At 46.4% G+C, this 13,574-nt stretch overlaps 1 protein-coding gene across 1 annotated transcript; it reads right to left on the bottom strand.

Annotated features, from left to right (window-relative positions):
* Positions 1 to 8,733: 8,733 nt before the first annotated feature.
* Shisa2 (shisa family member 2) lies at positions 8,734 to 12,924 on the bottom strand. The gene is made up of 2 exons (XM_090341761.1): positions 12,591 to 12,924; positions 8,734 to 9,468 (listed from the first exon to the last, which is right to left on the bottom strand). The coding sequence occupies exons 1-2, from the start codon at positions 12,922 to 12,924 to the stop codon at positions 8,915 to 8,917; spliced, it is 888 nt and encodes a 295-aa protein (XP_090197887.1). The 3' UTR covers positions 8,734 to 8,914.
* Positions 12,925 to 13,574: the final 650 nt, after the last annotated feature.

Genomic DNA, 13,574 nt, shown 5'->3' with positions numbered 1-13,574 from the left:
TTACGGTACAGAGAGTTTGAGGACAAGACGGGTGCTGTAGTTAGTGGAAAAGGAAGAGACTTGGAAAGTAAAATTCCTCTTTCTTACTCCCTTCCTGAAGCAAATAAAATACAAACACTAAAGCACCCAGCAAGATGGAGCCTTAACATATAAGCACTCTAAAGTCACGATCAGGCCCTGATCTGCACGGAAGCCACACTGTATGTCTGTATTGCAATCCAGAAATGCAGAAAAGAAAAACTAGAATCCAGTGTACTGCAGCCATCTTGACTACTTGGATTCACTTGCAAATATAAACCTATTTGGAAAAAATGATTAAAGTTCAATTTTTTGCCAGGAGCCAATTGCTCATGCCTATAATCCTAGCTACTCGGGAGGGATGGATGAGATTTGAGGATCACAGTTTGAAGCCATCTGAGGCTTTTATCTCCAATTAAGGCCCCAAAGGCCAGAAGAAGAGCTGTAACTCAAGTGATAGAGCACTAGCCTTGAGCAAAGGAGGTCAGGGACAGCATCTGGGCCCACTGTGGCACACATACATGCACACACACACACACATACACAGAAACACATCGTCTTTCCTCGAAGTCTTTCAAATCACATATCACATTTCTGTTTGAGAGATTTTTTAAAGGTTTTATTTTACTTTATTTGTGTGAGTGTGAGTGTATGTGTGTGTGTGTGCCAGTATTGGGGCTTAAACTCAGGATCTGAGCACTGTCCCTTAGCTTTTTCCACTCAAGGCTGGCACTCTACTACTTGAGCCCCAGTGCCTCTTCTGGCTTTTTAGTAATTAATTGCATATAAGAATCTCATGGAGGAGCTGGGAGTTTGGCCTAGTGGTAGAGTGCTGCCTAGCATGCATGAAGACCCCTGGTTCGATTCCTCTGTACCACATACATAGAAAAAAAGCCAGAAGTGGTGCTGAGGCTCAAGTGGTAGAGCTCTAGCCTTGAGAAAGTCCAAGGACAGTGCTCAGGCCCTGAGCTCTAGCCCAGGACTGGCAAAAAAAAAAAAAAAAAAAATCTCATGGACTTTTCTGCCTAGGCTAACTTTGAACCACATCCTCAAACCTCAACCTCTTGAGTAGCTAGGACTATAGGCACCTAGTTCATTTTTCATGGTAAAGTACATTTTATATTTTCTGAGATCAAACTATAGTTTCTTTTGAGAAGTAGCTAAGCGAGTTTTGCAGTAATGAGGTATACACATGGAAATATTTCTAGAAAGGATGTTTCTCCCCCACCTTTTTTTTTCTCTCTCTTTTTCTCTCTCATGATTAAGCTTTCTTGTAGCCAAATGGCTAAATTGCATTTCTAAGCAATTGTCCTATCTTTAAGATGAAGTCACACACAGCCCCTTCACAGGCCATGGGGTCCTCTGGACTGGGTTACATATACTGGCTGTCAACTCTGTAGAAATGTCACATGGGGCTTGTCATCACTCGGCCACACAGCTAGTGACTTCCAGGCTGGTAGGTCAGACAGGGTCAGCCCTCAAGGGGCTGCTGCTGGTTTGGGTAAATTGGCAGTCCCCAGGCAAGCCAACCCTTGAGTTAATGCTGGGCGCTGTGACAGTGGCTCCTCTTTATAATGCTCTCCTGATGGGAAATCTACAGGACTCAACAGTCATCCTGTGAATTTAATTCATTCTGCTACACCATGCATGCTCACAAGGTGGGTGGTACAAAATGCACCCATCTCTTGTCTGACAAGTCTGAGTTAGCTCAGTACTGCTCATCAGAGAGGGCTGTGTAAGCTTAGGGAAGCATAGCTGATGTAGCTCCCCATCACAATATAGAATATTCCAGACCTTTCTCTTGACCGGTATTATCTTCTCCTATCTCTCAAGAAACATGTACACATGCAAACATGAAAATAGGATGGCTTGTTGTTTTTCTTTATGAATCTACCACACACCAGCTATGCTACACCAAAAGAGACTGGTATTTCTTGAACATTTATAGAGAAATATCCTTAGAAAAATCTGCATTTCAGCAGAGCAAAGCTGAGGACTCTGGTGAGATTTTCTTTTTCTTGACAAGCCTTTGGGTTTGCATAGGAAGGGAGCTGGCAGAAAAACCAGTGATAACTTGACAAGAAGCAGTGGCTGGTTAAAAGAAAGACTGATTCTAGGTAACTAATGTCTGAAAATGCATGTGAATATGTCACCCACATATACTAGGTAAATTATACCCATATATATGGGAATAACATCTAACCACATATGGTTATTTCATCTGTTTCCACCAATATAGTGTATAATCTATGGACGTATTATTTATATGGAGTATGCATCATCTATATTCTCCCCCAGTTGAGCTATTTTTTGGTTCAAGGTTAGCACTCTACTTCTTAAGCCACAGCAGTCCTTTCAGCTTTTTGGTGGTTAATTGTAGATGGGAGTCTTACAGACTTCCCTGCTCAGGCTGGCTTTGAACTGCAATCCTCATATCTCAGCCTCTTGTCCAGGCTGGCATGTCATTTCTAAGTGGGGATAAAAGATATGGAATCAGCATCAGGCAAGGAGAGCAGGAGAGGTGGCAAGCTCATGTTCCAGCAGACCAGGGGGTGTCCACAAGGCTCTTCCACAGAGGAGGCCTCTGCTCTTTGCCCACAGAGGAAACACAAAAGAGCGATTCACATTCAAGTTGCCTTTTTCTTTCTTTCTTTCTTTTCCAAATGACAGACAATCTCTTGACTCTGGCTGCCTCTGAGATATCTATTTGGCTCTTTCTCCCAGGCACCAGCCCAAGAAAAACAGGCTTCCAAGATTAGCCCACAGGCGTTTCTTATGACCAGGCGAAAGAAAGAAGGGAGACCCGGTTTGTTTTAAAAGTCAGGAACAAAGTGTCAGGTGGCTGTGATTTATGGCAGAAATAGGAAGAAGAAAGTTGAAATCATAGCGCTATCCAAATAACCCTGCCCAGGAAACTAAGAGGTCAAGAGAGCTTATCAAGCCAGTCTAGGTAAGCTCTTCTGTGTAGAATGGGGAAGGCTGGGAGGGAGAGAACCAAGAGCAGGCTGTGGATCATAGGCCACAGGACTGGATCCAGTTGTGTTCCTGGATGTTACAGGGAAATCAATAAACATCAATTAAAAAAAAAAAAAGGTGTAAAGGAAGCCTGCCTGCATGTGATATTTCTCTCTTCCCAACAAGATCCCAGCTACCTAGGTCATAGCTACGTACAATTAGTATGTGTCAATTACGAAAAAAAAGTATTTCCTGTAAAGACTTGTCTGGATTTTTTGTTTGCTGTTTTGTATCAGTCCTAAAGCTTGAACTCAGGGCCTAGATGCTGTCTCTGAACTTCTTTTGCTCAAGGCTAGTGCTCTACCACTTGAACCACACAGCTCTACTTCTGGCTTTCTTGGCAGTTTATTGAAGGGTTTCATGGGCTTTCCTGCCTGGGCTGGCTTTGAATATCGATCCTCAGATCTCAGCCTCCTGAGTAGCTAGGATTACAGATGAGCACACAGCTTATTTATTTATTGGCCAAGAAAATAAGGACGCAGCTCCTCTGCTCCTCTCTTGATTCCTCCCCCGTGTTTCTAGGCTGCTTTCATGTAGGCCTCTTTCAGGTGGATCTGGCACCACAATCCAGGGCAGAGGAGACCTTTGTTTTTTTCACTGAATTGCTGTTTGACTGCAGCATGTTTGTGGTGTCTCTTGTTGCAAGCAAAGCCATGTGCTCTGTCACAGGTCACATCTGTGCTGAGATTATTCAAATATTGTTTGCTTTAGGGAGGTTTTCATGGGCTCTGCAGAGGGATATGTGCTGGGAGGGCAGAGGAGGGCACATTTACTTGGATTCCAGAAGAACAATGGGCACTTCCATGAAGTTTGGACTGTCTTGGTCTTCTTCCTTCCTTCCAGAACTGTAACCATTTTCCAGTCCCGCCCATGCCCCCTGGTTGTTCCAGATCAGCAGCCCCCAGGAGTGGAGCTGGGGTCCCTCCTGGATCAGACACAATTACAGGGGATCTCCTTGTGAAGCTACCTGGAGAATTTTGTAATTTGTAGTCCTGATCGATTCTGTTGCCAGGTATATGTCTGTCTGTCTGCACAACCCTGTTTAAAATAAATCTTTTGTTAAAGGAGAGAACTGGTTGGTGTTTTGCTTTGGAATTTCTTTCCCCACTAATTAGTAATCACTGCCACGGGGAGATGGGGCTGTGGACAACAGGACCTAGTTGGGGTGCAGATTCCATTGGGGGAAAGAGAATGTTGGAATTGCAGATGAACTTGAACACCCCCCCCCCCCAGATCTAGCTTCTATGTGGCACAGAGCCTCATGCTGAGTTTGGACATGGCTTAGAAAACCTTCACTCTAGCCAGGAGTTTGGCCTAGTGGTAGAGTGCTTGCCTAGCATGCATGAAAACCCGAGTTTGATTCCTTGGTACCATGTACATAGAAAAAGCCAGAAATAGTGCTGTGGCTCAAGTGGTAGAGCTCTAGCCTTGAGAAAGCCCAAGGACAGCACTCAGGCCCTGAGTTCAAGCCCAGGGACTGGCAAAGAAAGGAAAGAAAGAGAGAGAGAGAGAGCGAGAGAGAGCGAAGAATTCTTTCTCTTTTTGTTCCAGTTCAGCATCATTGCAAGCTGTGGTGGGGCAGTTCAAATTCTATCATCCAATCTAAGATCATGACAATTTATCCAATGCTACTAATAGAGCCCAGGGCTTTGGGCACATTGGACAAGTATGCTATCATCAGCTGACCTTAGACATTGGAGTGAGTGTGTGTGTGTATATGTGTGTGTGTGTTTAAAGAAAGAAATGACATTTCCATCCACGTATAGATTTTTCAAATTAGCTATATCCCTAATATGAAAATAGTAAATCTGAAATATTCCAAACTCAAAAATTTTGCTTTTGTATTAGGGATGGAAATATGTAAAATCTGATAAACTATTGCCAAATCCAAGCTTTTTTTTTTCTTTTTGCATTTTGGGCAGAACCCAGAGCCTCATAGATGTTAGGCGGGCACCCTATCATTGAGCTATATTCCTAACCCCCATTCCCAGAACTTTTTAGTTCAAGATGATGTCACAAATGGAAAAAATGAAACTTTATTTCTTGTTCAAAATTATTAAAGATATTTTATAAAATTTCCTTCAGGCAATGTATATAAAGTATATATGAAATAGACATTTAGAATTGGGTCCATCCCTGAAATATCTTATTAAATAAATGCAAATATTCTCTAACCCAAGAAATTGTGAACTCATACATTTCTGGTCCCAAGCATTCCCAAGGAGAGAAGAGAGCTCTTCACTCTCCAGTGCTGCAAGTACCAAACACATGCAGTCTAGCTCACAAGCACCAAGCTCTCATTTCTTCAACATAACCCATGAGCTGCCAGGTGCTGTGACTCACACCTATAATCCTAGCTACTCAAGGCTGAGATTTAAGGGTCCTGGGTCAAAGCCAGCCTGGGGAGAAAAGCTTGTGAACTTATTTCCAATTAACCAACCCAGAAGTTGAAAGCATAGGCTGTGGCTTAAATGGTAGAGCACCAAATCTTGAGGGGAAAAGCCAAAGGAGATAAAAAAAAAAAAAAGAATCAGAAAGTCAGGTGGGGTGGGTGCTGGGGTGTGGAACCCGGGGCCTTACCCATACTTCACTGCTGAGGTACAGCCCCAGAAGACTGTCTTTGCTTTTTGTGCTGGTACTGGAGTTTGAACTCAGGGTCTGGGTATTTTCCCTGAACTTTTTTTTTACTCAAAGCTAGTGCTCTGCCACTTGAGCCACAACTCCACTTGGGGCTTTTTGGTAATTAACTGGAATTAAGAGTCTCAGGGACTTTCCCGCTCAGGCTGGCTTCCAACTTCAATCCTCCGAGCTCAGTGTCTGAGTAGCTAGGATTACAGATGTGAGCCACTGACATCTGGATTCTTTTTGATTCATCCACCAGTGTCAGTGAAACTTGCCAGCAGCTGCATATATGAACTCCATACATGACTGCACAGCCATCTGTCTCTGCATTCGTTTCTCTCTGAAGTAGGGCAGGTTCTCTTGGTACTCAGCTGTGTATTGAGCTCAGGAAATCGGAAAATGGGATTGTATGATGACATTTTTCTACTCAGGTGCTGGCTCCTATCTATAATCCCAGGAGGCTGACATTTGAGAATCAGGGTTTGAAGCCAGACCTGGAAGGAAAAATCTGTGAGACTCTTATCTCCAAAAAGCCAGAAGTGGAGGTATGGCTCAAAAGGTAGAACAAAAAAGCTAAAGTGTAAAACCTTGAGTTCTAGCCCCAGTATCAACACAAAACAAAGAAACAAAGAAAAAGAAAGGAAGAAAGGAGGGACGGAAGAAAGGGAGAGGGAGAAAAGGAGAGGGAGAGACAGGGAAGGAAGGAAGGAAGGAAGGAAGGAAGGAAGGAAGGAAGGAAGGAAGGAAGGAAGGAAAGAAAGTATAGGAAGGAAGGAAAGCAGAAAGAAAAAAAAGACCAGACTCTTGGTTCCAGAAAGCAAGATTTACAACATTTAGTTATACTAGAATATCTGACAAATTGCCAAATGTAATAAAAATAAACAATTTTTAAAAACTACCCAATGATTCACACTGTATAATATTTATTAAAATGTAAAATGGCTTTCTTCTGCCTTTGGTTATTCAAAGTCCTTTTGGATTGGATACTTTGGTTGATATCAATTGTCAAACATGGGTTAACGTTACGCAGTCATGAGATGACAGACAGATCAAAGAATAGATGACAAGACAGCTGTAAATATAAATTTGTAAAGCATCAATATCATTCGGCATAAAGACTGGTTTAATTACAAATCTTGGGTTTTGCTAGCAGTTGGAAGTTTTCTTGTACGTACTTAAACTTTTTTTAATCATTAAATGATATACAAACTCATTTGAACTTAACGGTGCAAAACATAAACCAAAAAAAACAATGGCAATTGACACCTGTAAGAAAAAAAAAGACCAAGGAAGGCAGTATGTCTTTGAACTGCTTTCTCTTGATTTCACAGTCCCAGCTGCTGGAAAAATAAGCCATTTTTTATTAATAAGATTTTTTTTTTAAAAAAAACCTTATGACTTGCAAAGTAACTCATGTCTGAGATTTAAATTCCACCCCAAGTTTTGAATAACAGTTGAAGAGCCTGTTAGGCAAGCTAAAAGGCTTAGGCTAATTAACTACTCACTCATTAGCCAAAAAAACATATTCTTTGGGTAATAAAACACATTTTTTTGAATTTCTGTAAATAAAACAAGAAAATGTTTTGTAAGAACCAGGCAAATATATGCATCTTCATTTATTACTATATCTGCCCTTAGTACTATATAGACAATATAGTACTTCTTGAAAGCCATTCATAATATAATGCCAGGTTACAGCCCAAATCAACACTAAAAATCATTCACAGAGTAGCAGGTGATAGCTTATGATTTCAATTAAAAACAACAACAACAACAAAACACTCTGATAATTCTTGCATTCAGCAGACTGAGATCTGAGGATTCAGGTTTGAAGCCAACCCAGGCAGTAAAGTCTGTGAAGCTCTTATCTCCAATTAGCCAGCAAAAATCTGGAAGTGGAGCTGTTGCTCAAATAGTAGAGCACCAGCCTAGAGTGAAAATGCCAAGCAAGAGAGAGACCCTGAATTCAAGCCCCAGTACCAGCACACAAAAAGAAATAAAATTCCAGTTACTTTTCGGCTGTCACTGTGTAAAATCAAAAGATTAAAAGAGAACACTAAAAAAGGGCAGGAGCCAAGTGCAAGTGGCTCACACCTGTAATCCTAGCGACTTGGGAGGCTGGACTCTAGAATCGCTGTTTGAAGCCAATCCAGGCAGGAAAGTCCATGAGAACTCTTATTTCCAATTAACAAGCAAAAAAGCTGGAAGTGGCTCTGTGGCTCAAGTGGTTGAGCACTAGCCTTGAGTAGAAAGAGCTCAAGGACAGTACCTAGGCCCCAAGTTCAAACCCCAAGACCAGCAACAACAACAACAAAACAAACAAATAAAAAAACAACCCTTAAAATATTTTTTAAAAAAGGAAGAACAAAAGATAGTGATCAAGATGTTTTGTAGTCAGAACCTGCTCATCTGACTTGTTGAATAGAAACCCCTCTGTACAGTTACTCAAAGACAATAATAAAAAAAGAAAAAGGGGAATGAAAGTTTTATTACCTCATCTTCTACTCCAAGATTAATCCCAGAATCCTGTCTCATTGGGTAAGGAACTATGCAATTTCTTTGACTCTTTTTAAAGCAGAAAATTATTTTTGGAAGAGGATCTCCACAGAAGGTAAAAATGGTTTTTAAAGCACAAAACAGACCCCAATGAAACACAAACACAGATAAACTCGATCTTCTTAAAACTAAGGTGTGCCTTTGGATTGCACATTGATAACTAGTTTCATAAAGTTCAAATTGGTTTCACTTTATTAATAATAATTGCATTATTTACATCATCCTTTCAACCTCCGAAGCCTTTTCTGTTTCTTAATACTCAGGTAAGAAGGAGTAACAGTATCAACTCTTGTAAAAGGAAACAATATTAATGACATTAACGACATAATAAGAATCCCTTAATCTCTCAGTCTAGAAAATTCTTCTGATAACCACACGTCAAGGGCACTTGGGGGCTCAGGCATCTGTCGTGTATTACGTGGCTTTTCTATCACAAAGCAGGACACACCAGCACACCACAAACTTGACAAGGCTACTTCAGAGATGCTTATATGTATGTATGTATGTATATATATATATATATATATATATATATATATATATATATATATGTATGTTAGGGGTAAATGAAGCCATCCAAAAGAAGAATGCCACTTTAAAAAAATAAAAATCACCAACTCGCGCACAACTCCACCTCCAGAATCCATTCCAGTTCCCCTTGGCCTCCTAAAGGAAGGAATCCCGTGGCATGGCGTGGACCATGCTATACGGTCACAGCGGGGTACATCTTCTGCTCACTGGTGGTGTGGGGAAAGGGGGTCTGCACCTGCCTGAAGCTGGGCTGCAGGCCGTCCAGGAAAGGTGGCACAGGTGTCATGGGCACAGAGTCATGTGACACGGTGTACCCTACGTAGGGGGGGTGCAAGTACTGTCCTTGGTGTGGCACGATCTGAGTGGCCTGCTGACAGTTGAGCACGGAGAAGTTCGTGGGCATGTTGACGTACACGTTGTTCATGGTGCCCTCTGGCAAGCAGCAGTTGGTCTGTGACCTCGTAGGGGGGGCCCGGGCCCCTGAGTTGGCACTGGAACTGGAACTGGCAGCTGTGCTTGACTGGCGAGAGGATGACCCCCGGGAAGAGCTGGCACTGGGAATCATGGGCATGGTCTCCATTAGCCGGCCACCTCCCGGGGCTCGGCTCTGCTGGGGTTCTTGCTTGGGCCGGAGACATCTACAGCAACAGGCCGCCACCAGGGAGCCCAAGATGATGAAGGCCACAAAGACGGAGCCCACGATGAGGAAGGGCACGTAGATGGGGACTGGGAGCAAAGGACAGAGATACAGTATTACATGACTGGCTGGGAGAACGCCACGGCAGAGTGACTGGACAAGCTCAGCACTGATGGCCCTGTACCAGGTTTTAAGATTGCTATTACTCTAAAGCCCAAGTGGAAGTGTGGCTCAAGTGCTACAGCACCTGTCATGATCAAAAAGGCGAAGCAAAGCTGGGCATCAGGGGTTCATGCCCGCAACCCTAGCTTCTCAAGCGATCTAAAGATGGCAGTTGAAAGCCAGCCTAGGGAGGAAAGTCTGGGAGACTCTGATCTTCAATTAAGCCCCGAAAAAAAGCCAAAAGTGGAGCTGCGGCTCAAGTGGTAGAACACTGGTCTTGAGCTAGAAAGCTCAGAGGTAGGCCGGGAGTTTGGCCTAGTGGTAGAGTGCTTGCCTAGCATGCACAAAGACCCGGGTTCAATTCCTCGGTACCACATACATAGAAAAAAGCTGGAAGTGGTGCTGAGGCTCAAGTGGTAGAGCTCTAGCCTTGAGAAAGTCCAAGGACAGTGCTCAGACCCTGAGCTCAAGCCCAGGACTGGAAAAAAAAAAAAGGCTCAGAGGTAGAGTCTAGACCCTGAATTCAAGGCCCAGGACCTGTGTGTGCGCTCTCGCTCTCTCTCTCTCTCTCTCTCTCTCTCTCACACACACACACACACACACACACACACACACACACACACACACACACAAACGTGTACTTTTGGGAGGCACAGAGCAACAACTACAAATATATCTCAGGCTCTGGGGACAGAAGTGGGCAGGAAGCTCTCCTCAGGCAGGCTTCTGCCAGGCTCTCTGCCTTTGGGGGGAGGGGTGCTGGGGATTTAACTTATGTCCTCACACCTGCTACACTCCAGTCATCCTGTATTTCGCATTTAAAAAATACATAAAAGCAGGCCAGCACTCAGTTTCATGAGGACTGCCAGCGCGCCAGATGGGGTAGCATTTTCAAATGGAGCCCACACTCTTGGGTACTGTACCCCCCTAGAATCACAGGGAAATAATTCATTACAAGGAAAACATTCTTCAGAGGTGTAGAACCACAGGCTGACAGTGAAGGTTTCGCTGAGGAACAGAGCCAAGTCTGCACAGAATGTCCCTCCAGGAAGGGCTGTGGGCCCACTCTGGGTACTGCCGGCCCCCACAGCCAGGCTACTCAAATTCCACCACTGAGGCCGAATAGAGGAGGATCAGAGTCCCCCGGAGGGGGGGTGCAGGCTTTCCCACACATGCTATCAAGTTTCCTTTTTCCATATGAAGGTACCAGCCCTCCAGATACATTACCAAGAGGTAAACAAGCAATAACACAGAAATATATATATATATATGTGTGTGTGTACATGTGCATATACATAGATACGTTATTTCTAATGCTATAGCAAAAACTAGCTAAACCCACTTTCAGTGTACATAATGAGTTTTAGGGAGAAATAACTGTTCTCTATCCAGGATTTTTAATTGGAAGTATAAAAGGAAAAGAAACTCAACTACACAGGGGTAAAAGAATGCCATGTGAATCTAAGCCCCTGCCCCCTGGCTTAATTAGGAAGGATGTTCTTCATTGCAGAAGCAATGGGAAAGAACGGGATTTTTGAGGAGAAAGATTTAAAGGTAGAAAGAACAAGAACCACCTCATTCCTGCTTTTAAGATGCAAGCGTTATGAGAGTGTCCTGCATGTGGATTTGCCTAACTTTTTAGGCAATTTTTTAAAAAACAACAACAACAAACATTTTAGAGATTGTTGACAAGCCCACACGGACAGACATCTTATCGCAGCCACTCAGGTCTTGGCTCCATCAGGGCTTTATTCCCAGACCACACACTCTGCAAAGCTGAGCTTTGCATTTTAAGATGGTACCTTTTCTAGATTTACCCTCATTTTTCTCTTCAGTTGCAAGGCAGCAGAAAATTAGAGTAGCCATAGAGTAGCCAGGGCCAGTGCTCAAGGCAGCCCCAATTCTGGTCTTCGTAGGATGTGCAAAAAACAAAACAAACAAACAAACAGAAAACAGTCAACACTAGGGCTGCAGAAAAAGGAAGAGACTTTCACTTGGGGACAGGTTTGGTATTTTACCTCATCCCTCCCCCCTCAGAAGCACCTAGGGATATGGGTGGATGGGGGGGTGGCAGCTGAGGAAAGGTCCCAGGCACAGGTGGGACTGTAACTGCCCAATTCATTCACAGGTCTCCCTTGCAAGTCTAGCTTGGACAGTTTAAAAAATAAAAATCAGCTGCTCAGGAGGCTGAGATCTGGGAGTGAAACTGCAAAACCAGCCTAGTCCGACAAATCCAAGAGACTCTTAACCTCCAGCAAAAGGCTGACTGGGAGCTGTGGTTCAACTTACAGAGGACCAGCCTTGAAAGAGAAAACGAAGCAGCAGCCAAGGCCCTGAGGTCAAGCCCCAGTACTTCACACACACACACACACAATCAAAGCCACAAAAAACAGATTTGGACCCAGCTCCATTGTGAGCTCTGCCAAGTCTCGAGTGATAATCAGCACAGGTCACAGGCCACAAACCCACAGCCAGGCAGGGCGTGCCTTCCTCCTAAGACACCCTCCAGAAAAACGTCCCCACGCATGCCATTTCCTCCCGGGTCTCCCAAGAAACGAAACCCAGTGCTGGAGACCCGCGAGCTGGGGCGGCGGGAGAGGACAGAGGAGCCCGCGCTACAGAATCCTGGACTGGTCTGTGCGCAAACTGCCTCGGGCGTGTGATTTTCCTTGCGGAAAAAAAAACCCAAGCCACACCGTGCTTTCATCTGACAGGAGGGAAACTGAGGCAGCAGGTAGAGTGTGTGCGCGTGTGTGAGTCCCGGGGCTTGAACTCGAAGCCTGAGCTTTTTTTTTTTTTCACTCTCACCGCAAGCGTCTGGCATTTAAGTGGTTTGTGCACTTCCCCGCCTGGGCTGGGCCTCGAACCCCGATCTTCGGATCTCAGCCTCATTGGTAGTTGGGGTTACAGGCGGGAGCCGCCAGTGCGCCCCGTTTAGTGTGTACAAATAAATCCCGGCCCCATCTCCAGGTCCCTTTCCCCTCTGCGCGTCGGACCCGGCCGCCGCCACCCCCTCCAGCCCGGGCAGAGGCGTGGAGGGCTGCCCTACCTGCAGAGCCATCCGGGACGTCCTTGTCGGGCCGGCCCGGCTCGCCCGCGCCCTGCTGGCGGTCGTTGTCACAGCCGCCCTGGTCCAGGCGCGCGTCGGCACTGGCGCAGCAGTACCGCAGGGCGCAGCTGCCGCAGCAGATGGTGGCGTCGCCGCCGTCGAAGCGCTCGGGGCACTGGAAGCCCAGGCGCCAGACGCCCTGCGCGTCCAGCCAGCCGTGGCAGTACTCGCCGCCCGCGCGCGCGCCCGCCGCCAGCGCCGCCGCCAGCAGCAGCCGCAGCAGCGACGCCCACTGCCCCGAAGGGGCGGCCGGGGGCCCCCGTCGGCCCCACATGGCCCCACCCTGGGGTGCCAGGCCACCAGTCTGCACAAAGACGCAGAGCCGGCTCCTTTCCAAGAGTCCCCGTCCTGGCGATCCCCCGGATCTCCTCGCCGCCGTCCAGTCCGGTCCGCTTCTTCCGGCCCTGAGGATTTGGGCACCGTCCGCTCCCCTCTTGCGCGAGCTCCCCGCCCCGCGTCCGCCCCGAAGTTGGGGTGTCGATCTAGGGGCTGCTAGGTCATCCCCTACCCAGGCTTTGCGGTCACGAGCCTCTCACCGTTGCAACTCTTGGGGTTCAAATCTAGAGGCTCTTCGGGGATCGCGGTGCCCCAATGAATTCCTGGAGGCTTCGCCGACGGCGGCACGCTCCCACGGGGCCGACGGGGCCCCGGGGCGACTGCGGGACGTGCACCGGTGCAGGTCCTTGCCGCACGCGGCGCTTAAGACTCGGGGTCCCGCGCGCAGCTGCGGTGCATCTCTCCTTCAGTCGGCTCTGGGCGCCGAGAACGGGCGCCGACGGCGCGCGGGGCTCGGGGCAGCAAGTGCAGCGGCCGGCCGCGCTCCGGCCCCCGAGCCCCGGACTCGGTCGGCATGGCTCCCGCCGCGCTCGCGGCCGGCGATCCCCGCGACCCCCGCTGCCCGCCCCGGCTCTGCGAAGGCGATGC

This window comes from Megascapheus bottae, chromosome 11 (genome assembly GCF_031878675.1).
Source record: "Megascapheus bottae isolate mThoBot1 chromosome 11, mThoBot2.hap1, whole genome shotgun sequence".
NCBI classification, from domain to species: Eukaryota; Metazoa; Chordata; class Mammalia; order Rodentia; family Geomyidae; genus Megascapheus; species Megascapheus bottae.
Note: the sequence above shows the minus strand (reverse complement) of the source record. Positions and strands in the feature narration are given on the sequence as shown.

Excerpts from the sequence above, each read along its gene's own strand:
- Shisa2 (XM_090341761.1), bottom strand. The coding sequence starts at position 12,924 with ATGTGGGGCCGACGGGGGCCCCCGGCCGCCCCTTCGGGGCAGTGGGCG. Across the intron at positions 9,469-12,590 it reads CGTCCCGGATGGCTCTGCAG|TCCCCATCTACGTGCCCTTC; the intron begins GTAGGGCAGCCC and ends CTTTGCTCCCAG.